Source organism: Plecotus auritus, assembly GCF_963455305.1.
Source record: "Plecotus auritus genome assembly, chromosome: 11".
Taxonomy (NCBI): Eukaryota; Metazoa; Chordata; class Mammalia; order Chiroptera; family Vespertilionidae; genus Plecotus; species Plecotus auritus.
Window position 1 is genome coordinate 43,669,932 of NC_137777.1, and position 27,978 is coordinate 43,697,909.

The window sequence follows — 27,978 nt, forward strand, 5'->3', positions numbered from 1 at the left end:
GCAAGCAGGCCGGCAGGGGTGGCAGTTGGGGGTGATCAGGCCAGCATGGGGGGACAGTTGGGGGCGAGCAGGCTGGCAGGGGGGCAGTTGGGGGCAAGCAGGCTGGTGAGGTGGGCAGTTGAGGGCGAGCAGGTCACAGGTAGAGTGGTTAGGGGCAATCAGGCAGGCAGGCAGGTGAGCAGTTAGGAGCCAGCGGTCCCGGATTGCGAGAGGGATGTCCAACTGAATCGGGCCTAAACCGGCAGTCGGACATCCCCTAAGGGGTCCCAGATTGGACAGAGTGCAGGCTGGGCTGAGGGACACCCCCACCCCATGCACGAATTTCGTGCACCGGTCCACTAGTCTAATATAAAAGCAGTGATTTTTAAAAAATGTTTCTCCTATTAAGAACATGAAATATGTTATTCCAAAACCCTGTATATTTTCATATGTACTCGATAAAGAGTAGAAAAATAGGGGGTTTGGGAAATATTTTGTAGTGTCTCTTGCTTCTGTGTAAAAAAAAAAAGAACATTATTGAACCTCAGATGAAATGCCTTTTATTAGGAAATGTGTCAGGTTTTTTTTGTACATATACAATTGCACAAAACTCCACAGTAAAGTTGAAATTCATAATGTTAAGATTTTATTTAAAACCTTTGCAAATTTGTGGAATGAGATCCTTTGTTGACAGTTTTGACCAAAGGCTTGATGTGTGGTTGTCAGCCATTACCCCCATTGCTCTCAAGTAAAAGCTTTATAGAAACATTTATTAACTGATTCATTCTGCAAATATTTATTAACTTCCTTGAATAAATAATAAATATTAGTCATTATTTTTAGTAAGGCAAACACTAGATATTTGTTTTAAAAACATTTATCCGATTTATTTGTTTTCTCTTAACTCCTATTTGATTATGTTTATTATGGAAACTCTTGAAATTGAAAGGTGTGTCATATTAAAGCCTTCCCTTTTGCAGTAGATGCTTTTCTGAAAATCTGGATATAGATAAACCTTTGAAATTGTTGATATACATGGTATACCTATTTTTGTTTTCCTGTTTTTTTATAATGCATATGACGAAGAGGAATTCATTCATTTACAGTAGGCATTTTATTGCATACTAGGGGGATTAAATAATGCACACTCCTATAAGGTACTTATTATTTAGTGTTTTTATTACACGACCTGTGTTTACTATTGTGAACAGTTTGGTTCTGTGGTGATAGAGAATTAGTATATGGAGAGTTTTAATTTTAATAAGAAACAAATATATAGATATAAATGTGTATTATTTTATGATATTCTCTAAGTTTTTGAGATTGATAATGAGGTCATTCACTAATATTAAGAATGCTATTGATTTGGTTCATACTTGAAAGTAATATGGATTTAGCATAAAGTAGATGATGTATTCTTATATTACTACTTATTTAGATATTTAAATAAGAGTGTTTAAGAAAAAAACAAAGTATTCATAGACCTAAAACATACCAGAAGTTGTGTGGACGATGATACTTAAGAGAAAATAATTGACATTTTTTGTTTTCATCTTCAGCAAATACCAGTCTGCTAATTCCTTTACGGTCTCCAAAGTAACAGGTTAGCACTTTTTTTTCCATCTTACTTTCTTATGACTGTGTTGCATGTTACTGTTTCCAAAGAATTTGCTTCTTGTTTGTGTTTCATTTCTGTAGTTCAGGCTGTCACCTGTGAGACCACGGTGGAACAGCTCTGTCCATTTCATAAGCCAGCTTCACACTGCCCAAGGTAACGTTTTCTAAATGTTCGCATTCTTCCTTACCAGTGAACATGTAAGGTGCATCTATCCTGTGATAACTGTTTTGGCCCAAAATTCTTGTGTCTCTAGGGCTCCAAGGGTGTGTGATCTCAAACTGTTAGGCAGCAGGGAGCAATGGGCTGTCCCAAAGGCCACCCATTCCTAGTGTTCTTTCCCCAAATGCCAGAGTGGCCTCCGCTGTTGTGGGCAGCAGGCTTGTGCTGTCATCGGGGTGTTCCGTGTGTACCAGACGTCTGGCTCACTGCTCGGGATGCTGTAAACACGGATCAAATATGTTTATTATACAAGTATCATCTCCTTTTACTAGTGCGTCACTTATTTTGGTCTCATGAGGCTCACCGATTTAATGAAGATCATGGTGTGTTTTATAATCTTAGAAAATGTTGTGGAATTTCTATTTCAGTTATTTCAAACCCCTGTACTTATACATTGTACTAGATAGAGAGAAGAAACAGATTGCTAAGTAAATCTGGGAAATTTTAACCTTATGATATGGGGAGAGAAAGGGAAGGATTTTCATTGAGATGTTTTTTAGATACTTACTACATGCCAGTATTATGGCAGGGCCTCTCTCAGGCTTGTGACAAGTTTATGAGGACTGAATAGTAAGGATCACAGTGGAGCCTTTCAGCATGAATCCTCCCCGGAGGAGATGCTCAGTAAATGCTAATTTTATATCCATGGAACAATCTATAGCAATATTGTTCTGAAAGGAAAAGATCATTCAAGTAAAATATTAATAAATAAGTTTTTTTATTTTTTTACTTGTTTTAGGAAGGGAAATACCTACCTCCCCAAAAGGGAAAAGATATAATTTTTTTAATTTAACTTTCACTGTCACCAGTATAACAAATCAGTGGAAATAATGATTTATGCATAATTTTGGCCCTAATTAACCTGTTAAGCCCCCATCCTATTTTCTTTTATAGACCAGTAAAACAAAGGCTTTCTTTCCCCCCCCCCCTCATAAACTGTTTAATATTTGCATAAATTAGTTCATAATGATATTATTTGTATGTATTTTATGACTTTTAGGGAATAATATTGTCAGTGCATTTGTTTATAATTTTATATCGCTTAAATAAATTGAGGCATAAATCTATTCTGAGAAAAAAATTCCGAGAGCAGATAAATGAAAGGATATTAACTCAAGACAAGCATGAAGAAACAACTTATTTATGATGGCCTCAACTCTAGATGTAAATTTGGAAATCAACAGTTTATAGATGATAATTAAAACCATGAAATTGGATGAGACATGTAAGATGTGAACACAGAGCAAAGAAACTATGAGATCTATGAGTCAAACAATAATTCAGATTTCCCAAGTTATCTGTTTAGTAAATTCTATAGTCACATTGGGTACCAAACATCCAGATACTTAGAGTTACTTCCTGGTGTTTCTTTCTGCTCTGAAGCCCTACATTAGGAACCTTCCTGGTAATTTTTTTTTTTTTAAGAAAAGAAACACATTTGTGCCAAAGGCTGCAAGTGGCTAGTGTAAACAGAAGCAAATGTGTCTTTTTACATTTGACCTATTTCGGAAGAAAAAAAAAAGTAGGGTTTAGAATGCTGAGTTTACTTTTGTGTAAGCATGTCTGTCTTCTTAGTAATAACAATGATTATAGTAACCAGCTACTTACTATGCATAAATAAATATTTATTTTTCAGAGTATACTGCCCTCGTAACTGTATGCAGGCAAATCCACATTATGCTCGTGTGATTGGAACTCGAGTTTATTCTGATGTAAGTATCCTACTTTACGCAGTTCTCAGCATTCGTGAGTTTGTGTGTGAATGTGTTGAGTGTGTTGTATGTGCATGTATGTATAGGTTCCATACACACACATTTAAATGTGTATATGTACACTTTTTAATTTATTAACTAATTTATAGAAGTGTTTGTTAAATGCACTGCTACCAAAGGCTATATGAAACTGCTTCAGTATATTCTTACATTTGTCCTCATTCTGGCTGCGCTCACACACTGCAGCTGCCCCCTTGTCCAAGGTTTCACACTCCATGGTGTCAGTTACCTGCAGCCAACCATGGTCAGAAAATAAGAAATAAAAATTTTTCAGAAATGAACAATTCATATGTTTTAAATTGCATGCTGTTCTGAGTAGCTTGATGAAGTCTTGTGATGTCCTGCTCTGTCCCACCTGGGATGTGAATTATCCCTTTGTCCGGCATCTCCATAATGTAGATGCTTCCCTCCTGTTAGTCACTTAGTAGCCGGATCTGTTTTCACGTCAGCTGTCATGGTATCGCAGGGCTTGCATTCCGCTCACTCTTCCTTTACTTCATAACGACCCCAAGTGCAAGAGTAGTGATGCCAGAGAGAAAACCTAAGGTGCTCCTTTAAGTGAAAGATGACCACAGTACAGTAAGATATTCTACGGGGGTGACGGGAGTGGGGAGAGAGAGAGACATCACAGCCTCATTTGCATAACTTATTACAGTCCATATTTATAATTGTAGTATTTTATTATTGATGTTACTCTCCTACTGTGCCTAATTTATAGATTAAACTTTATCAGAGTGTGTATATATGAGAAATACGTAGCTTATATAGGGCTCAGTATTATCTGTGGTTTCTGGCATCCGCCAGGGGTCTTGGAAGAATAGCCTCCATGGATAAGGAGTGGGGAGCGGGGGGGGGGGTGTTACTGTACAGAATAGGGAAACAGATTCTGCACTGACATACATATTCTCAGAAGAGTTAACAATCAGTAATAAAAAATGAATATCCATATATAAATATGGGTGCACAATAATTTATTTTGATTACTTTTTTTCTTTATATTCTACCCATATATCTTACATCACAAACTTAATGAAATTGTCTGCAGGCATTCTTGGAAGGAAAATGCATTTTGCTTTTCTTTAATCTACCTTTCCGTTCTTCAGCATTTAAAGTATAAACTGGATAATTAAGAATTTGTCCAATGTATGAACAATATCTTCACTGCGAAAGGGGGATTTACAAAGTAGCATAGAATGACAAACAGATAATATGCTAAAATACATACAAAAGGAAACCAGTTGAGGGGTGCTGTAATTGATGGCATTCCTGGGATCAGACAAGGCATATGAGCTGTGTTGGCTTTGGTATGGATGAGCGCCTCTTAAGCCAGGTTTCAAGTGTGGATTGGAAAAGGGGATTAAGGAACACATTCTAAGTGGGGTGAATGGCTCCCAGGGAGACATGCAGGGAGACCACATAAGCTGCAAGGGAGTAGAGCACATAGGTTTGCTTGTTGTTGTGCTGATGAGAACAGAAACAGAAAAGGCTACAACCAATTTAGTGTGATGTAGAGGGATCCAGCTCTTGAAACATAAATGGACAGTCTGAATGCATGCTGATGAGTTTGGATTTGTGTGGCAGACATTTAGAAACCATTACAGATTTCTAAACCAGAGAGTTACAAAATCACACTTAGGAGACAGTAATCTTGATGCACATATTCAGTTGAATTCTATAGAAATATGACTGTGAAGAGAGGTCTGCAATATGTATGTTACTACCTTATTTCTCTGAGTGAGTTCCTTTTAATGCAGGCATTTCTTTCAGGTCAGCTTTACCTTTGAAATTATTCTCCACATCTCTGTTTCCCCCAAGTTCCAGCTCTACAATGTGCTATCTGCAGCTGGAATGTCCTGTTGATATTTAACTTGCTGGTGCTCATGTTTGTTTATATCTTACTAGAGGCCTGGTGCACAAAATTTGTGCACGGCGGGCGGGGGGGGGGAGGGTGGTGGTGTTCCTCAGCCCAGGCTGCACCCTCTCCAATCTGGGATCCCTCTCACAATCCAGGACTGCTGGCTCCCAACTGCTCGCCTGTCTGATTGCACCTAACCGCTTCTGCCTGCCAGCCTAATCACCCCCTAACCACTCCCCTGCCAGCCTGGTCACCCCTAATTGCCCTACCCTGCCGGCCTAGTCACCCCTAACTGTCCTCCCCTGCAGGCCTGGTGACCCCCAACTGCCCTCCCCTGCTGGCCCGATCACCCCTAACTTCCCTCCCTTGCCAGCCTGGTCTCCCCTAACTGCCCTTCCCTGCCAGCCCAATTGCCCCTAACTGCCCTCCCTTGCCAGCCTGGTCACCCCTAACTTCCCTCCCCTGCTGGCCTGGTCACCCCCAACTGCCCTCCCCTGCAGGCCTGGTCGTGCCCAACTGTCCTCCCCTGCAGGCCTGGTTCCTCCCAACTGCCCTCCCTTGCAGGCCTAGTCCCTCCCAACTGCCCTCCCCTGCTTGACTAATTGCCCACAACTGCCCTCCCCTGCTGGCCATCTTGTGGTGGCCATCTTGTGTCCACATGGGGGCAGCCATCTTATGTGTTGGAGTGATGGTCAATTTGCATATTACTTTATTATATAGGATTGTTTCTGTTTAAAAACATCTTTTTTTTTTCTAATTTTCTGTTAAAATCATGGTCACTCTTCACATCCTAAATTGTGACTACTTTCTCTTCTAATCTAAGGATAATGTTGCCCATCTTTCAACCCTATTTCTTTGTTTTCTCCTAATAGCACTTAGCTGATTCTGTGAGGTATTATGATTGTTTTCCCACCTCTTCTATTAGCTTTTAAGTCCCTCGAGGGCAGCAGATGGGCATTGCATGCATCACTTTATCATCAACGATTTGATGGGTGCCCATTTGTTATCAAGACAGACTGGCTCCCTGACTTGACTTAGAGTACAGAGTAACATCAGAAACTAAGCACATACCTTGCACATAAATATTTGTTGAAAAAAAATAAATGAATTCATGTATATGAATGAGCATATCTAGAGAGAGTTTCATAGAAATCATTCTTTCCAGATTGTCCCTTTAAGCACCAAAACTTTTCATTTTAGTTGAAAATCTTTCCTCCACAGTTCTATAGCAATATGAAAATATCCTCCACAGTTCTATAGCAATAAGAAATCTCTTTGCTAGAGTGAAGGATTTGTTAGGACTTATATCCTGAGATCATTTTATCTTTATGCTTCAGTGAAATGGGCAGATAATTATGTATTATTATATAGATCCTTTTAAGCATAAGTTGGAAATATAAAGATTACTATTACTAGTAAGTGCAGAGAAAGAGATTCACCCATCACCTGCCAATCTTTCCACCACTACAAAATATATTACATCTTTAAATGCAAGATATGGAGAGATGAGAACCACTTCCCTCCGCCCTCCTCCCTCTCCCCTTCCCTGCCTTTCTCTCTTTTCCTCTGTAAAGTTACAACTTATATGTTTTATTGCTGTTAGCTTTTATTTCTCATTTGTGACAGATAAAGTTACTTATTGCATTCATTAAAAATGTTCCACTGTTTTCACAGATAAATTCTTTTTCCCATGATGTATTAATGCTTTTAAAGTGTGGACATGAACAGAAAATCTCTTCTGATCTCTGAACTCAAATCGGAATGCCTGCTGACTGCATAGTTATGGGCAAAACAATAGTTTCAAAACATATTACATGCTTGGATTTAGCAAATGCTGTCTAAGCACTTTTATTGCCTTGGGAAAAAATGCTGATAATGCCTCTTTTGACAGAGCAAGATAAATACTGAAATGTGTAAGGAATTCTTTTTAATTCCATCTGTTATGAACCATATTGGATACAACTATTAATTCAGCTAGGGACTTTAACTGATGGATAAAATGCCTCCTGAGAGTAAGGATGTGTGGTTTAGATATATAGCCTTTTGTGACTGATTAAAATATGAAGAGGATTAACCGGCTTGGCATTCTGGCTCTCTGATCTAATAAATACTGACGGATGCCGCAAGGTTCAGAGCACAGTAATAAAGCAAGGTCATGTAAGATGCACATGCTTGTGGGGACTTCACAAAGCACATTAAGCCCCTCACATGTGCGTGGAGATGAGAGAAGAGCACACCAGTGGGTTCAGAACAGGCCCGTGGGGAAAGGAGGTGGATCACTTCATGCTGGACCAGTTGGTGTTTCACTGTGTAGGATTTCCTCCGGCTTACGCAGCTGTCTTGACAGATTTCGGCAGAACATTTGCATTAAAGCAAATGTTAAAATTTAGAGAAGCCCTCGGTGGGCCAGAAAGAAAGAGTTGACTTCTAGAAGTCAGTCATTTAAAAAATTTGAAAGTGCTGGACCTGAAACAACAATTTTCTCCTCCATAGAAATCCCATGCAATTCAGATTAAGTAACTGACACAATGCAGTGATCACAGAGCAAGCGGTCCTGATCCCTCGAGTCAGACATCCACACGGGGGTGGCCATAGACATTGCACATCTAGGTGGAAGCTGTGGTTTTTCTTCATATTTGGGAGCGGGGGTGTGTGGAGTGGGGTTACTGTTTGGGGCAAATTTTCTCTGAAGACATTATATTATTTAATAGGGAAAAACTCCCCATTTCATATATACCTGTATTTTGGAAAAGGGACCGTAGAGATATACAGAGGTATGTTTGAGTTGTTTATAAGTCAAGCTGAAGATAAATGAGGTACTGGTAATCCAATCTGGGAACATTAGGTCAGAGTGACTCCAGTAGGGACTAGCAAAGGTGGAGATTTGAGAATGATCAATAGGCCCAGAAGAGGTCAAAGGAGCTGATTTGCATTTTATTGCTTCAACAACAGAGAAAGCCTGCCATTTGGCCAGGCTTGTGTTCCCTAGCTTAGGTGGGGAGAGCATCTCATCACTGCAGCCACCCTTGAGCCCTGCCCTCAGACTGGCTCAGAAGTGGCTTTAACTCTGTGACTTTTGAAACCTTCCTCTCTGCACAAAACATCATCATCCTGCGGCTGCTTACTCAGTCCAGCAGAAGAGTGAGCGGACGAGTTCAGCTTGGGTTTCTAACGGCAGGTCTTTCCTTGTCCCCTCAGCTGTCCAGCATCTGCAGAGCAGCGGTACATGCCGGGGTGGTTCGCAGTCACGGTGGTTATGTTGACGTTATGCCTGTGGACCAAAGAAAGGCTTACACGGCTTCTTTTCAGAATGGAATCTTCTCAGAAAGGTACATTTACGATCATATGTGTAATCTCTCTATCCTTTGGTGCTTGCTTTACAAGCAGCTCATTTCTGTGTGGGTTTGAGGTCAGTGGCTGAGCGGCGTTTCCTTTGCTGATTGCGGTAGTAGGTTTTCCAGGGATGGGAGAGGCCGTAGTACCAGAGGTGCCTGTCTCCTGCAGGCTTACAAAAATCAAAATGAAAATCGGATTACAAGTCAGAACCACTCCTTTGTTAATTGATCTTCTAAGGAGGAAATATCTTTCATCCTCTTTTGGATTTTCTAGATTAGGTTTTTATATGTAATTCTTCCAGATGAGCAAGGCACTGAATATCTCTCTAATCCAGTTATCTGACAAAATATTTGACCAAAAAAATGAGTCTGATTTTCCTCAGAGCCAAATTTTCTTTTTGATTGGATGTTGGGTGCCTCCTATGACATAAGTGAACTCGTTCAGGTCATCTCAGCATATCTGGCTCATTAGTATATATTTTGGTGGTTTGAGAAAATTCATGGGTCTTACTTTATGAAGTATTAATAAAAGTTGAAAGAACCTATAGTGACTTTTCAAATCACTGGTACTTGTGGACATAATATTAAATCCCATATATTTTGTATAGATACAGAAAACCCTCTAGCTTTTAGATATGGAGAGAAGGTCTACAATAATCAGGCATCCTCAAACTACGGCCCGCGGGCTACATGCGGCCCACCGAGGACATTTATCCAGCCCACCGGGTGCCGCTGCCTGTTCTACTTAGTAGCCGACTCGTCCCGGGCCCGCAGTGCGCATAGGAATTTGTTCATAGTTTTTTTTTTAAACTATAGTCCGGCCCTCCAATGGTCTGAGGGACAGTGAACTGGCCCCCTGTTTAAAAAGTTTGAGGACCCCTGGTATAGTAAGGTTCCTTTAAAGGACACCGAAGGGCGTGCCCTGCAGGGCCAGGATTGCCTTCCACAGAACCATCGGGGTGCCATCTCCAGGAAAAGACTGATTTGTATTTAGCATCTTTCAGATGAGACTATGTCAAGGTGACTTCACTGCAGCCTGGCTTATGGTCTCCTTAAGCAGTTATGCTATATAAAGTCGATTTTTGAGTTATAAGATTCTGATATGCAGTTTTATAAGCTAAGCTGAGCAATGTGGTTTCATTATACCTGTCATATTTCTTTCTTTTTTTTAATCCTCACCCCAGGATATGTTTTTATTATTATTATTATTATTATTATTTTAGTTATTTACTTTTTTTAGAAAGAGAGGAAGGGAGGGAGAGAGAGAAACATTGATGTACAAGAGAAACATGGATCAGTTGCCTCCCATACATGCCCTGACTAGAGATCCAACCCACAACTTAGGTATGTGCCCTGACTGGGAATCGAACCCATAACCTTTTGGTGTATGGGGCAATCCTCCAACCAACTGAGCCAGGGCACCTCTCATATTTCTTAAATTTATTTTTAAACAGTAAGACTGAGAATAATTATTTCTGAGAACCTGCTATGAATTTCCCAGATGCTGCTGGGCACTTGAAGTGCCTTAGCGCATTTCCACCAACAGCACTATGAAGATGATTCTGTCAACACTAATGCTGACAGAGTATTAACTGAGGCTCAGAGAGGGTACGTGGTATGTCCAAGGCCATATAACTGGTCAGTCTCAGAGCTCAGGCTTACACTAGATCTGTAAGCTCAGAAATCTGCATTTCCCCAGTATTATCATTGTGTGCAAAGAAAACACATTCACTTCTAGAACTTAGTCAATCTGTGTCCTCTGAATGAAATGGCTTCCAAGGGGCCATCAGCTTGTGTGAAAAACCTGGCTCCTATGTTTGTGGTGTGTGCACACCTTTTCTTTTTTTTTTTTACTCTAAAAATTTTCCCCTTTTCTTATACATGAATAAATATATACAAAGAATTCTACTTTGTCTCCCTCTTAGCATTTATTGTGTTGGTCTCCAAAGTCCTTTTTATCATTAAGAAAGGAAAACTATATGCTTAAAAAAGTTGTGTAAATATTGTCATTTAAAAAAATCCTGTACACAATTAGACTTCAAAAGTATACATTTAATTAGAATAAATAATGATTAATGGCATTACTAATCTGTTTTAAACTTTAGGCATTTAAACAAAACATCCCTTGATTGATATTGGCAAATAAAATATAAGTAATTTAAGAAAGAGTAAAATGCATGATTCTGTATCGCTTTTCACTTGTCTTAAAATATCTCCAAAATGAGATTGAGTGGTGTGTGTGTGTGTGTTTTCATTTTAATGAAAAAATTCTTAGGACCTTCCAGATTTGACCATTAAATTTTCTCACTAAGAGTTTTCTTAAAACTTTAGATGTTAAAAAATCTTAATGAATATGATAGCCATAAAATTTAAAGTTTGTCAGACTTCGAAAATGATAATGCTAGGGCTCCAGAGTATTGCTTAAATGTCACCATCTTTTTAACTTGCCATTCATATCTGACCTTCTCAGTCAGGCAGTGAAGCTGGGTCTCGGTATTGAATAGCAGCATCTCAGTATTCCCCCAGGGAAACTGCACTGCAGCTGCTAACTGCTCTGTTGGAACCAGAGGTGGTAAATCTATGAAAACATGATCTGGAATCAGCGAAGGTTGATATAAAACACTATTATTACTACTATGCATCTTAAGTTTCTTTAGTGAGCTTACAACTCAGCATATATCCAAGGTTTAAAGAATTGTGTCATCATTCTAAAGGTTTTATTGGTCACGTAGGTGCAAACCTACAGAACCCATGCCAGAGACCAAAAAACAAAACAAAACAACAACAAAAACAAGTTATGGAATAAGAGTCCTCAGTAAAAGACTATAAAATGTCAAAATGTCTCACTTCCTGCCTGGCCTACATAGGTCAGTTGGTTGGGCATTGTCCCAGGCACCAAAAGGTTGCCAGTAGGATTCCCAGTCAGGGCACACGTCTGGGTTGCGGGCTCCATCCCCAGTAGAGGGCTTGCAGGAAGCAGCTGAATGATGTTTCTCTCTGTCTCTTTCTCTCTTCCTCTCTCTCTTTCTCTTTCTCTCTCTCTCTCTCTCTCTCTCTCTCTCTCTCTCTCTCTCTCTCTCTCTCTCTCTCTCTCCCCTCCTTTCTCTCTAAAAATGAAAGTATATATTTTTAAAATTAAAAAAAAAAGAATTATGTCATCCTCATTCTAGCTTTCCAATAACTATAAATTACAGCAGCCTGAGACAGGTGACCATCTGGCCTCACAGGGTGGCTTACTTGACTGTCATAAGAAAGCATGATTTATTTGAGGGATTATATGTAGAGGTGACATCAATGTACTGTTTATATTTTTGCAGTTTACAGAATCCTCCAGGAGGAAAGGCATTCAGAGTATTTGCTGTTGTGTGAGACGGAACCCCTGGAAGAGGAGCGTGAAGACTGTTCCAAACACCACATTTCTGAAGTGTATAAAACTGTAACATTACTGTACAGAAGGTCGCAACTATTTTCAGCTACCCCCCCCCAAAAAAAAAATGCGAAATGCATATAAATCTTGATACACAAAGTCTGTAAAATAAAACATGGGACATTATTAGCTTCAGAAAAAGTAATTGATATGTAATGGTTTTAGAAATCCTGTGTTAAATATTGCTATATTTTCTTAGCAGTTATTTCTACAGTTAATTACATAATCATGGTTGTTCTACATTTTATATGTTATATTATATGGTGCTTTGTATATGCCACTAATAAAATGAATCTAAACATTGAATGTGAATGGCCCTCAGACAATCATCTGGTACATTTTTAAAAACAATAGTGACAAAAATAATAACTAAAAATGAAAGAAACGGTGTTACTGCATTTCTCCCCAGTTTGATACTGTGCCATTACCTACTCCAAATAATCTCAAATTATTTTTCACTTAGTACCTGTATAGTTTTTTTCTTCTGTTAAGTTTAGGCATATAGGATATTAAGTCCTGGTGCTGTACTTCTTGTTTGTATAAAAAAAATTCCTTAATAACCACATAAATCTGTTATACTGTTTGATTCCCTGGGAATGGCTTTTGTAGTAAATGCAATGAAGTCAGAGCGATGGTGGAAAACATTCCTTGTGGTCACACAGTAAACAAAGGGGTAAGCATGGGTAGCCAGAGCTTTTTGTGTGTTTTTCTCACTGACGTCACATTTTCTTTTGTATCCTGGCAAATACTCCTGCGGGCCAGGAAGTATCATAGCAAAACGTTGAACAAAGATGAACTAATGTATTGCATCACCATTGCCACTGATTTTACTAATGGTAGATGGCTGGGTGTATAAATGTTGCCATATTATGGTACCTATAATGGTGATATATTTGTTTCTATGAAAAATGTATTGTGCTTTGAGACTAAAAATCTGTAAAATGTTAATTTTGGTATTTTTTTTCTGCTGGTGAATTTACTCTTTCCCTGAACACATATTAAAATAATCATGTTTCAAAGTATTATTTTCAGTCTCTTTGGCATCCTTATTTTGATTTAGAAATCATTTTTAATCTTCAAAATTGTTATCTTTTAAATTTGGGTTATTAACATTAATATAAATAACATCCTTAATACCAAAAGTCTGCAAAGTCAACCTGAGTAGGTTATGTGAAAGGAGAGATGATCATAAGTTTAGGAATACTCTATTAAGGGAAAATTTAAATAAAATGAGGGAAATGAATTTCTAAAGTAGAAGAAAACAATCTGGAAGATAAAAAGTGATTGTAAAAGAATGGACAAGACAGTAGATACTCTATAAATATTTTTAGAAAGTGAGTGTTTAGGAGCAGAAAATAGATATAAATTACACAAGTCAGGGAAAGTAAGAAAGATGGATAAAACAAAGAAAAGAAAGGAGGACCTCGTATACACAGCTGCTCAAGAGCAAATTGTGAAGATAATGAACATGATCAGTTATCAAATATTGGCTGGGAATTAAATGGTTCAAAATATAGGTAATCAAAACTTAAAGCACTTATATATTAAACATTTCAAAACTTGAAGCAAATTTGGTGGGAAAATTTTTTCCCAATGACTCATTACACTTTCTTGAACAGCATGATTGAAATCTAAACTTTAGCTAGATTTATCTATTTCTCACTTCCCCCCATCAGTTCAGCCAGGATTTTAGTATTGTCCCTAGTTCAGATATTTATCATCAATTTCCTATACTATTTCAATGTTTCCACTGGAGCCTTTTCATTTTGATAAACTCCATTCCTTTTCAATGCATCCTTAATTTTTTCACTGGAATCACTCTCTTTTATAATGGCCATCATTTAAGAAAACCAAATCATCTTATAAAAGCACTAGAGGCTCGATGCATGAAATTCGTGCAATAGTAGGCCTTCCCCCTGGCTGCTGGCACTGGCTTCCCTATGGCACCTGGGACCCTGACTTCCCTTGCAGCCCTGGCTTCATCCAGCAAAATGTCCAGAAAGACATCTGATCTAATTAGCATAATATACTTTTATTATAGATTTAAAGACCTCTGTAGTCTTGTTCCATATTGATTTTCTATGCTCTTCTACACAATGTGTGGTCTTGAGTGAGCTGTCAACTTTCAATGCTTCAATTACCTCATCTGAAAAATGGGACAAATAATTCCTCTAGAGATTGCTCTAAGAATCAATTGAGATATTATGTGTTATGTACTTAAAAGAACATCAGAGTATGTGATCAACTTGTGTTCGTTTTTATTAATAACATAGTAATTATTTTTGTTGTTATTTACCTTGGGGAAACTATGCATCTATTATACTTCACTACTTATCCTTTAGCACTTAAGTAAATGTGGAATCCTCCAGGGAGTTCCCAGCAATTATCCTGGAGATATATATATATATATATATATATATATATATATATATATATGCAGTGTCTGTCACGACCAGGATGACCAAAGGACCAAAGGACCAACTGGTCATCTGGTCATCTCCCCCAGCCCATAGGGGACTGGCTAGCTGCAGCGGGTGGCAAGCAGCGAGCAGCTCGCACTGGGCCAGCCCCTACCTTCCCCCTGCCAGCAGTGCAGCGGAGTCCATGCCAGGAGAGGTAGGAGAGGCGCATCCCACACCCCATCAGGTTCTCAGACCCCTGCACCAGCATCGAAGCCTCGGATACCAGTTCTTTGTTATCCACCACAACTCCACGGCCCCAGCGCAGCCCGGGCAGAAGTTTTGCGTGCCTCACCTATCCGGCCTGGGGCCAGTTTCTCCATCTACTCCAGTCACCTGCTGCCCGCCTGCCATTCAGACACCTGAGCCAGAGACTCACTGCAGGGCAGACCCAGATGCTCCTTCCTGCCCCCAAGGGTCTGGCAGCTTTGGCAGCACCTGAGCCCATGACCTGCCCCTGGGAGGGTGGGTCTGGGCTAGGGATCCACAGCCCCTCCTCTGCAACGTCCCACCCAGCAGTGGGGGAGGGGGCAGCCTCCCTCCTTTCCAGCTCCATCCCATGCAGAGGCTGGGGCGCATCTCCACCCCCAACACCATCCGAAACCCTGGGAAGAAGTGCCTGCCCACCCAGCCAGGACTGGCACCTCAGGCTCCCCACCCTCGCAAGCCTGCACCTGGCCTCGCCAGTGGCTGCCGCTCCCCTCAGCCACCAGCCCGCTGGCAGGGGAGGAGAGGAGAGAAGGAGGGAAGCTGTCAGTGCGACTCTGTTGGGTTCAGCCGACCTGCCTGAAAGCTCTCCCTGTGTGCCTCCCTGCTCCGCCTCTGCCGTGGGGACCCCGCCCCTGATGCGCATTCATCAGGGTTGCCACCATCTTGGGAAGGTCAACGCCCAGCTGACTGCCAAGGCCTCAGGCAGTAGATGCCCCGTGGTAGGCATGACAAAAAGGTCATGGAGGGTCAAGAGACTGCCTCTGGTTGAAGCAGGTGCTGTGGGAGCAAAGGGACCAAAAAAAAAAATGGTTATGTCCAACAGCCTCTACCTCCACACATGGTGTGCGAGTTAGTCATTGTTAGAACCAAATTTAGTGCTGGTGTGCCCCATTTTAAGCAGACCCCCCAAATAGACTTACCATGTTGATAATTTACTTTACTACAGAAAGAATGCACAAAGATTCTTGAAATGAGCAAAATATGAGCAAAATATTTTGCACCTCGTAGTATGAAACGTTTAAACATCATCTGTATAATAAAAGACTAAGCAGCTATTACGCAGAACGACCAGAACAAGGTCACTATGATGTGCACTGACCATCAGGTGACAGACGCTCAACGCAGGAGCTGCCCCCTGGTGGTCAGTGCACTCCCACCAGGGGAGCGTAACTCAGCCAGAAGCTGGGCTCACAGCTGGCGAGCGCAGCGGCAGGAGCCTCTCCCGCCTCCGCGGCAGTGCTAAGGAGAAGCGAGCTGAGCAGTAAGGAGCAGTGAGCAGATGGGCAGTAAGGAGCAAAGGGTCCTGGACTGTGAGAGGGATGTCTGACTTCCAGCTTAGGCCCACTCCTCACGGGGGGGTCCTGGACTGTGAGAGGGTGCAGGCTGGGCTGAGGCCCCCCCCCCCCACAGTGCACGAATTTCGTGCACCAGGCCTCTAGTTAAAAATAATCTCCGAGTAAAGGGAGTTGATATTAGCAAAATCTAATATACCCAATTCAAAATGTCATTCAGAAATGCATCTAATATGTAAAATCAAAGTATGGGATCTAGGGTTTGGAAAAAGCAACTTTACCCCACTCTACCTGCTCATCCCCTCAGCCTTATGCTTTGCACAAAAGTCTCAATAAAGAGATGAAGCAGAAGGAAAAGTAATGCCTCATGGCACTGAAATTGATCAGTTTCTTCAACAAATATTTATAAAAGTTGTATTAACTTTGTGCCTGTGTTATAGAAACACAATACAGCTCTGTCCCTATCTTCAAAGGGCTTAAAGTCTCTGTGAGTTCCCGGTAATGTAACCCTGTAAACAGCCAAAGAAGGAGCAGGTTCTAATACAATTCTTATAAAAATTACTGAGTAAAAAACTGTCCTCATTCTCCCTCTAGAATAAGAATTAAAAAGAGCAAATAAATATAATGAATGAATCCGAACTCCCTTGGGGACCCCAACCCTCAGGGACTAACACAGGTTTTGTGAGGCCTAAAGTTTACTGAACCTGAAGGACTAATTTGGGGAGGGGGAGGGATTTTTAAAATAAGGTTCAAAAATGACTTTATTTAGAATAAGAAAATAAATTACAAGTAACTGTAGGCTTGGGCAATCTGTCCCTTTCTCTTTTAAATCATTTCAGGCAGGTTATCCAAAATGCTGCTGGTGGCAACTTGCTTGCTCTCTCCTTTAGAACAAATTCAACCCTCACAGGGACTCTGAAGCTTCCTTAGCTTTACCATAAAAATAAAAAATAAATAAAAAAACATTTCAACAACACTCCTTTCTGGACAAAATTCTTTCTTTTTAATTTTTTTAATTTTATGACAGTAGTAAATACATAGTTCATAATGTATCTTTTTTTTTTCCCTAATAGGTGTGTAGTGTAGTGGTATATCATTGTGTGTTTTTTTAAATATATTTTATTGATTTTTTTACAGAGAGGAAGGGAGAGGGATAGAGAGTTAGAAACATCGATCAGCTGCCTCCTGCACACCCCCTACTGGGGATGTGCCTGAAACCAAGGTACATGCCTTTGACCAGAATCAAACCTGGACTCTTCAGTCTGCAGGCCGATGCTCTATCCACTGAGCCAAACTGGTCAGGGCCATTGTTGTTTTTATTCTATTGTTGACACTATTATAGATGTCTCCCATTTCCCCCCTTTCCTCTTCTCCACTCAGCCCCCCCACCTCTGGCCATCACCACACTTTGTCTATGTCCATCCCCCCGCCTCTGACCTCTGTCAGTCCCTTCCATTCTATATAATAAAAGGCTAATATGCAAATTGACCAAACTGGAACAACCAGTCACTATGATGCACACTGATCACCAGGGAGCAGACGCTCAATGCAGGAGCTGCCCCCTAGTGGTCAGTGTGCTCCCACAGGGGGAGCGCTGCTGAGCCAGAAGCCCTGAGCTGGGCTCATGGCTGGCAAGCGCAGCAGCGGTGTCAGGAGCCTCCCCCACCTCCGTAGCAGCGCTAAGGATGTCTGACAGCTGGTTTAGGCTCGCTCCCCTGAGGACATCCCCCGAGGGCTCTCGGACTGCGAGAGGGCACAGGCCTGGCTGAGGGACCCTAGCCATATGCACATTGGGGGTGACCAGGTCGGCAGGGGAGGGCTGTTAGGGGTGACCAGGCAGGCAGGCAGAGGTGGTTAGGGGCAATCAGGCAGGCAGGGGAGCAGTTAGGGGCATTAGGCAGGCAGGCAGGTAAGTGGTTAGGAGCCAGTGGTCCTGGATTGCAAGAGGTATGTCCGACTGCTGATTTAGGCCTGATCCTTGTGGGCCTTGTGGGGTCGGGCCTAAACCAGCAGCTGGACATCCCCCCAGGGGTCCCGGATTGGAGAGGGTGCAGGCCAGGCTGAGGGACCTGCCCTCCCGCCCCTGTGCATGAATTTCGTGCACTGGGCCTCTAGTAATTAAATAATGGTTTTTAATTTGACCATATTAATTTTTTACTACTCACCATAGGATATTAATTTGTAAAAACTTGCCTTGTATTATATTTAGTTACTTAAACTTAAGGATAAGCTCCATGAGAATAGTAATACTATTTATCAATCTTTCTACTCCTGAGACACAGTGATTTTTCTTTCTCTGTGGTGGGTCAATATTATTAAATGAATAGTCACTTATCCCTAATTTTATCCTTGATGACATAAATGAATATTATTACATATTATCACAGCAAAAGATACATTATTATAGCTAATGAAAGTTTATTGATAAACATTCTAAGTGTGTATTTAAAACAGAGGTCAAGGCTTATAAAATAGTATTAACATTATTAATTTAGTTTTCAAAGTTTACTGGAACACATTTTAATTTGTTTAATGTTTTGTATCTAATAAAAGCAATCTGTGCATTTTGAGCAAAGCAGAATTCACCAAAAGTTTTTTTCTCCTAATTTGTTACAGTTGGAATATTATAATGTATACTTTTCTATTCAATATTATATTTTTGAACCTTGAACATTTCTAGGATTTCTACTATTTTTTAAAGAAATGTAAACTCTTTTGAAGAGCACAGTGGGCTAAGCAAAGAATCAGTTATCCTTGGCAAACATAACAAACTTCAAATTTTGAATTTAAGCTAATTTATTGCACAAAGAATTTTATTGTTTTAGTTAATTTAAAATACTTATTTGAGGTGATACTTCAACCCTGGCACCATAATATTCAAGAGTTGGAGAAATAGTTTAGCCAAATAATCTGATCCTCTTTCACTAATTTGTCGGAATTAAAGGGTAAATTATATCGGCCTGAGATTTTTAAAAGGCAGGCAAACTCTTTAGAACTCTGTTCTTATGCTGGGCAATTAGATAGAGTACTCTTTTCCTTTTATGATCCTATGTCACGTTCCACAACATAATCAGAGTGCAAAACAATGCCAATAAGCAAACATCTTTTCACTAGGCCATTAAATTATGAAAACAGCATTTTCAATGATTACTAAAAATTTTCTTTCTCATTAAAACATAATTGTCAAATACATTTATGACTATGCTGATGAATGAAAAGCAGAGAGCCTGTAGAAGACTGTACGTGCCAAGCTCAGTTTTCAGAAGGAACTTGTGTAAACAAATGAAGTGGAAGTCAAGGCTAAATATTTAAAAGTGCTAGAAGTGATTAAAGATAACATTACAAATATAAAATCCCAACCTGTTTGAACTCTTAACTAACCCTAAAACAAAGGAGTTTCTTTAATCCGTATGAGAATAACTTGGTTAGGAACAATATAGTGAGAAACACCAATAAATAAACAAATAGCCTCTCCTGAAGCTTTCTGCTTTCATTCATTCCAAAAATATTGAGTTCCTACAATTTGTTTATGGACTGGCTCATCACTGTAGCTATGCTTGTAAGCAAAAAGGCCCTTAGGAAATTATAATCTCGCAAATAAGACAGATATTAAATAATCACAGATATAATATGATTATAAACCATGAAGACTGCAGAACTGAATAGTTACAAACAAAATGTTTATAGTATTGTGGGAGTATATAAAAGTGGTACTTGACCTAGTTGGGGAGAGGAAAGATGACTTTATTGTAGAATTCATACTAAAGCTTAGATCTTAAGGATGAGGAGGAATAACTATGTAGTGTTGGAGCTCAAAGAGATGCCCAAATTGAATAATACTACAGTATGACATATTAATATGCTCAAAAGACACTCAGGTATTCATAATATGAGCAGAGGAGCAAAATAATCAAATACATCCTATAATAGTACCAATCTTAGCATTTTAGTATATTTTAAAATAGATTAGTATGCTAAGTGAAATAAGCCAGTCAGAGAAAGATAAATACCATATGATTTCACTTATATGTGGAGTCAAATGAACAAAATAAAATAACACAATAAAAGCAGACTCATAGATACAGAGAACAGACAGACAGCTGTCAGAGGGGAAGGGGTTTGGGGGACTGGGTGAAAAAAGGTGAAGGGATTAAGCAAAAACAGAACAATCAGACACATACAACAGTGTTGCCAGAGGGAAAGGGGGTGGGGAGATAGAAGAGGGTAAAATGGGGATAAATGGTGAGGGAAGGAGCTATAACTTTGGGTGGTAAACACATGATGCAATATACAGATATATTATAGAGTTGTTCACTTGAACCCTGTATAAGGTCATTAAGCAATGTCACCTCAATATTCTTGGGATCTAAAGAGTTTGATTATTATACGATTGACATGTCTAAATCATGGATTACAGATGAATGTAAAAGAGAGAGGAGTGGGGATGGCATGTACTGAGCACCCAACTACGTGTTAACACTGCTTTAGCTTTCATATGTATTATTAAATTCTCACAGCAAACCTGTGAGACAAGATTATTTTTCCCAACTCATGTATTGGAATGCAGATTCTAAAAGGTTAAGCAACATTGTCCAGGGCCTTGAGTTTGAGAAATGTAATTCAAGTCTCCATTTATCTAATTCCAAAGTCCATGCTCTTGCTAGTAGGTCACCTTGCTAGATATTTCCACGGAGACTGAATAACTTCACTAATTTCTCCAACACCAGGCTGAGTACTACTGCAGAGAATTTTATAATCCTTAACTATGCCAAACATTTTTTTGATGTGGGAAGATCTGCAAAAGAGGAATTAGGGCTTTAATTTTCTTTAGAAGTGGCCTATAAGATAAAAAAAAAACAAAAACCCACAACCACAACAACAACAAAAAAACAACAACACAAAACATTGGTTCAAGGAACACCGGAAAAATTGAGGTTTATGTTCTATAGATTTAAAATTAGTGGACTACTTTTACAAGACAATAGATTAAATACTTCCCCTCCCCCAATTCATTAAAAGAATAACAGGGAGGAATAAAAATAATATTCTCATAAGAGCATGACTATCCTGAAAATGGAAGGCAGCTGGAATCATACTGATGATTGATTCAGAGCCTGCACAAGAGAAGGCTGTAGCTGATAAGAGGGACTTTCTTAATGGTAGAGCCATAAACCAAAGTAATTGAAGTGAGCTTCCTTACTTCCATTCAGTTGGCTTCCCCAATTTCATTCTTTTTTTCTCCAACCCCAACCAGCCCACATACCCTCAAATAACCTCATATGACCAACATTTCACCTCACTCAAATAACTTTAATCAGACCCTCCTCATTCAGGAAACAGATTGACAATAAGCGATACCTGCTAATCAAACCAGTTCTTCAAACTTATATGTGAACAGAGGAAAGGATCATGGGACATATGCACAGATAAGCAAATATCACATCAACTGACACCAGAAGCAGCAGACATTTCAGAGTAAATAGTATCTCCAAAATATTATCATTAACTAGAGGCCTGGTGCACGGATTCGTGTACAGATTCGTACAAGGATTTGTGCACCGGTGAGGTCCCTCAGCCTGGCCTACACCCTCTCACAATCCGGGACCCCTCAGGGTATGTCAGATTGCCAGTTTCGGCCTGATCGCCACAGGCCAACAGGGATGGGGCCGAAACCGGCAGTCTGACATCCCCCAAGAGATGTAGTAATGCGTGAAGTGACAGGCGGCCAGGGAGGAGCCCGAGCCCGGGCTGGGCACTGCGCTGCTCCTGCTTATCCTGACTCTGCTGCACCTGCCGCTGCTGCTGGGTAGCGCTGCTGTGGAGGAGGGAGAGGCTTGCGCTCACCAGCCATGAGCCCAGTGTCTGGCATGAGCAGTGGACCCGCTGTGGGAGCACACTGACCACCCAGGGGCAGCTCCTGCTTGAGCATCTGAACCCTGGTGGTCGGTGCGCGTCATAGCTACTGGTCAAACCATTGACTGGTCGCTTAGGGTTTTATATATACTAGTATAGATGCCCTCAAAAGGACTTTACTAAACCCATAAAACAAGAAAAGGCTAGCACAGAAAATAAACAAAACAAGAAAAGTACCAGGTCTCAAAGATTAGAACATCTCAGAGTTAGCTAACTCCAGGAAGTAAAAAAGAAGACATGCTTCAAAACTGTCTAAAAGCAGGAACTTTAAGAGATGTACAAAAATGGAAAACATAGCAGGAAATTTGTTGGCGGTAATTTCAGCTATTCACATGTGTGTAATGCTATCTCAGTGTGTTTTTACTTTGCATTTACCTGATGATTAATACTGTTGAGCATCTTTTCATGCATCATTTGTATATTTATTCTGTGAAGTGACTATTCAAATAATCTTTTGCCCATTTTTAAATTATACGGGTTTTCTTTTTATATTGATTTATCATAGTAAGAGTTTTTAAAATACCTCTGTTACAAATCAATTGATCACATATATGTGGATCTATTACTGGACACTTTATTCTAGTAATGCCCAACAGAAATTTGATTTATAAATAATATATATATAAATACTTATATAATTATAATGAATATAATATTTAATTATTAAACACATTAAATTATATAATTGGTTAATAATTTATATAATTAAAATTTACATATCTATAATTAAGTTATATGAATAATAAAATTTAATTTCCAATATATTTAATTTATCTCCACAAGACCCAGACCCAGGACAGACTTCAGGGAGACTTCACTTATATGACCTTAAATTTTCTAATAATCACAAAATTAATTAAAAATTAACTTTATTTTAATACATTTGGTACTAAATGTATCAAAATTATAATTTCAACATGTGATCTAATAAAACTATCTGGTAATAATTTTGTTCAGGAGACTATTTTATTTGTTATTAATATTACCACTCCAGGATTATGATAGTACTTGAATTATACATTTTCAGTCACCGGATTACTCAAATTTTTTTAATTTTCATTTCTGAGAAGTATTATCATTGGATATAAAATTCTTTGTTAACAGTTGTTTGCTTTTAATATTTTAAAGAGGTCATTTTAGTGACTTCCGATTCATGTTATTTTCTGAAGAGACCTTTCCAATCATCCTATTTGTATTCATTTCTACATAGTAGTTCTTTCTGCGGCAGCTCCTAAGATTTCTGCTCCGCACGATGTAGTCTGGCCTCATACTAAGGTTTGGTGTATCTGGATTCTCTGTTTTAGGTTCCCAGCGACACGGGACTCCACGCTGTTACGCAGCGCTGGATTATCTCCTGAGCTCTGGAAATGGCTCCATTTTTCCTCAGACTGCTGGTTTCCAGAGTCTTGGACGTTTACTTGAGTGACTAGGTTGGTGCTAAGCAAACACTGAAAGTGACCCCATGAACATGTCGGACCCTGGGCAGGCCCTGCAGGCCGTTTTCCTGGGGCCCACGGCTCCCCCCCACACTCCTTGTATGGCATGGGGAAGGTCCTTCGGGCCAGACTCCTATGGCCTGCACGGGAGCCACCCAGGGCTGGTCTGGCAAGGGACTTGCTGGTGTCTCCATCCCACGTGGCTCCGGCCTGCCTGGGAGATCCCGTGAGATCTGCTCTGCAGCAGGAGGACCTTGCGGTATCCGGGTATCCTGGAGGCGTCCCCACCTGTGGCCCCGCCTACACCTGCGGGGCTCCGACCTGCAGCAGCAGGACACGCATGCGCAGTTCAGCAGTTCGCGCCAGCCGCACCCCAGCTCCAGCCACAGGACTTCGAGGCCTGTGCAAACAGATGCTGACCCAGCCCTGCGGGCCACCTCCTGGAACCAAGCGGTCCCCGCTTCTTATGCGGAGTGGGGGAGTCGCTGGAGCCATTCCCTTTATGTCCGGTGCAGGGAAGACACCCATGGTCTCTGGGGGCTTCAGCTCTCCAAGGTGTCTCTCTAATCCAGGGGTCCTCAAACTTTTTAAACGGGGCCAGTTCACTGTCCCTCAGACCGTTGGAGGGCCAGACTATAGTTTTTTAAAAAAACTATGAACAAATTCCTATGTGCACTGCAGGCCTGGGACAAGTCAGCTGCTAAGCAGGACAGTCAGCGGCACCCGGCGGGCCGGATAAATGTCCTCGGCGGGCCGCATGTGGCCTGCAGGCCGTAGTTTGAGGACCCCTGAACGGTGGACTTCCCGACAGACACTGCCTTGGATGGCAGGACTAAGGAGAGCTGGCTTTAGGGGTACAGGCGCCTCTCTTATGGGACAGGCTGGACCTTGGCACCGCAGTGTGTGCCCCTGAAGTCCCAGCCTGTGGCCCAGTCTGTCCCTCCAGTGACCACACCCGGCTGGACCTCGCAGTAAGAAAAATGAGCCAAATCCTGTCTTTGCACTTAGCTGAGAGGTGAGTGTCCATTTATAGCTGTTAAGTCCAAATAACCTTTACTTTAACTTGAAGAATTCCACCAGAAATCTTCTAATTGACTTCAATTATCGTGCAGAAGAGGAAGAAAAGAATTGGCGACTTGTTACTGCTTAATAATAAAACATTTGCTCCTATGTGGCTTATTGCTCTGGCGCTGCTAAGATGTTCAATGGGAGGAAATAATTATGATAATATTATCCAGAACAGATGTGCTGGAAATTGTCCCATAACTTTGATACGGTTTTAATCAACAAAACAAAATTTTAGGCTCTTTTGAAAACCATGGTTGGACAGCTCCTGCCTTTTTTGTGTGTGAATTGATGTATGTGTATAAATTTACATTTTTCACAGATTGATGGTGTGTTAGATAAATGTTCATCTAACCACCATTCATTCTGCCTGTTTGCAGATGGAAAAAAAAAAAGGAATATGAACTGACTTGGCCAAAGTCAGAAAGAGCTGTAACTGACTTTAAATAAGGTCTTCAGATGTCCATAATATTTTCTATGTTTCCCTGAGATAAAGCCAGAATAAGAGCACAAACCAAATGTTCGAGTCCTGATGCCTAAATACCTTTAATACATCCTCACAAACTTCAGAAGGTATCAAAAGCTAGTGATTATATTACAAACACTCTACATGTATGAGCACCATGCTAATAGAAATAACCATAAGTAGGTAGTTTGCATTAATTGAAAAGCATATTTGTTTGTTGCATCAGAACTTTTTTAAAAATTGATTTCAGAGAGGAAGGGAGGCGGGGGAGAGAGAGAAATATCAATGATGAGAAAAGAATCATTGATTAGATCCCTCCTGCATGCCACCTACTGGGGATTGAGCCCACAACCCTGGTTCATGGCTATTCCCAACTATTGAGCTACACCAGCTGGGCAGAACTTATTTTTTAAAAAAATCTTTCAACATATATCCTCTGAGACATAAAAAGGTACCAGACAACTGGTATTTCTGTGTGAAATCCTCAGAAGTCTATCAAATGCTTTTAAAAATAGTACTGATAATAGGCATTGCCATATAGTGCTTATTTGGCACCAGGCACTGTCTGAGCAGTTTATAACCACACAATCCACACTATACAGCGAGGAGAGTACTGTTATTATCGTGTTCATTTTAGAGATGACAAGAGGAGTTCAGTTACTTTCTCAGAATCACCCAGAAAATAAATATTGGAACCAGGATTAGAACTCTTAAAATATGACTCTAGATTCTTTGCTTTTATTATCTCCTGTCCCACAGCCAGCACATGTTTTATTTGGTATATAGGGTGTCTAATCTCGGTATGCACATATACTTTTCAGAATTTTATCAAAAAGCAAATGCCCAGAAGTCATCGATGCAGGAGGATCTTCTAATAACCAGGCAGACAAGCTCTCCAGCAGGCTGCTGAGAGACCTCACCTAAAAAAGGTAAGTCCCCTGCGTGATACCCTGGCATCTTGGTTATATTTCCTGTCTTTCTTCCCCACACCTCAGCCTCAGTTGTAGGGGACAGCCCCCCTGCAAACCTACCAAAGCATTGCCCAATGAAGCTTGTGTGCTCCTGCCATCTTGTGCTTATATCTCTTCCTTTGATCAGCTCTGAAATTCTTTGTGCCCCCTACACTTTGTCTGTATTTTCCATTTGTCTGTGTTTTTTTTCTTTATTTCTGCTCTCTTGTCTTCTTTGGATGAATCGGGTATATTTAATTATTTCATTCTTTCCTTCTCCATTAACATTTTCACTTTGTATTCTTTTAGTTTTCTTAACAGTGGTAATTTCCAGAAACTGAACTATGCATTTTTAATATATTATTGTCCACCTTAAATTAGCACATTTGTCGCTTCTCCGTGCAAGCACCTTCGAACAGTTCAACTCCATTTACCTCATTCCTGCTTTTTGTGCTCCAGTGTTGTCATAATTTTACTTCTGCCTTACAAAACAATATTGTTCATTGAAGTAGTCAGTTTTCATGTATATTTACCTTTCCAATGTTTGTCTTTATTTCTGGAGTTCTGTTTCCATATAGTGTCATCTTTATTTAATATGAGGAATTATCTTACAATATGCATGAGTGCAGGCCAACTGATTGTGTATTGCTCATCTTTTCTTTTTTGTACATTTGGTAGGACTTGGCCTTCATTTTTGAAAGGTATTTTACTAGAGAGAGAATTCTAGGTGAATTGCCTTTTCTTTTTGATCACTTTAAAGATACCCCATTGTCTTTCGCCTCCCATAGTAAGGATGACCATTAAGATGTAAGTTTTTGCCCCTTCCACGTGGCTCAATGGTTGAGCATAGACCTATGAACCAGGAGGTCACAGTTCAATTCCCTGTCAGGGCACATGCCTGGGTTGCAGGCCCTATCCCCAGTAGGGGGCGTGCAGGAGGCAGCCAATCAATGATTCTTTCTCATCGTTGATGTTTCTATCTCTCTCTCCCTCTCTCTTCTTTGAAATCAATTTAAAAAAAATACATATTTAGTATATATACATTAAAATAAAGATGTAAGTTTTATTTTTGCTTTTTTGAAAGCAATGTGTGATTTTCTTTGGCTGTTTTTAAATTTTTCTGTCCGATAACTAACTGATATATAAAATATATAAATCACCTGTAGATTTCTCTCTTTTTCTTATTTATCTTTGATTTTTTTTCTATTCTTTTTGCATGCCTCATATGTTTGGATTGGATGAAAATTGTATAAATTCCAAATGATACTATCTTCCTCCAGATGGGCTAAATTTTCTTTTGGTCCTTTAAGGCTAGCTTTCAGTGGTCCTTAGGCCTACTTATTTTAGTTTTGTCTTTATTTCCAAGGTGCGATCTCACTATTAGAGCATAGCCCTTCTGGGGTCTCAGATGAAAGCCTTAGGCACTTAGCAAAGCCACCCACCTTGGCAGAGCGAACGCCAGCCTTTCTCTCAATGCCCTGTGGCTGCTGCCATCTCTGGTTTAGCACTCTAACCTCCCACATGCTAATTCTACTAAGTTTTTAAAATGTTTTTTTGAGTCTTTCCTGTACGTGCAGTTTAGGATAGAAGTCAGCTGATGATTTAGGGGAGAGTTGTGTACGAACTGTTGAACTCCACCTCTGAGGTTTCCTTCTTTCCTGATGACTGCGCAATGGGGCAGCCCCCAGATCTGGCCTCCGTGTCTCAGCACAGTAAGGCTTACACTTCTTGCTGTTTCCTTTCTCTGATATTTGGAAAATGATTTCAGTGAAGTCTTTCCTTCCAGAAAAAATGCGAATTTCTCATTACATACTTCCCTTCTCTCAAGGGTTTTAGCCCTTCAAGCCCTGCCTATACTGGATGCTCTCCAAAACCTTTAAGTCTATGCTTTATACATTTTTTCCCAGCTTTTTCATTGTTTTCTACTGGAGGGTTAGTTTAAAACAAGCTATTGTAATACGGATGGAATCAGAAGGCTACAG

General features: G+C 40.2%; 1 protein-coding gene across 2 annotated transcripts in view; it reads left to right on the forward strand.

Moving 5' to 3' along the window:
• The window catches only part of CRISPLD1 (cysteine rich secretory protein LCCL domain containing 1), a gene marked incomplete at its 5' end in the record, with an annotated part of 34,278 nt that extends 22,090 nt beyond the window's left edge, over positions 1–12,188 (forward strand). For both annotated transcript variants that reach the window (XM_080646367.1, XM_080646368.1), the window contains 5 exons: positions 1,539–1,582; positions 1,678–1,750; positions 3,453–3,528; positions 8,642–8,772; positions 12,096–12,188. In XM_080646367.1, coding sequence (XP_080502493.1) covers positions 1,539–1,582; positions 1,678–1,750; positions 3,453–3,528; positions 8,642–8,772; positions 12,096–12,147 — 376 coding nt within the window. In that variant the 3' untranslated portion in view covers positions 12,148–12,188. The remainder of the gene's footprint in view (positions 1–1,538; positions 1,583–1,677; positions 1,751–3,452; positions 3,529–8,641; positions 8,773–12,095) is intronic.
• Positions 12,189–27,978: the final 15,790 nt, after the last annotated feature.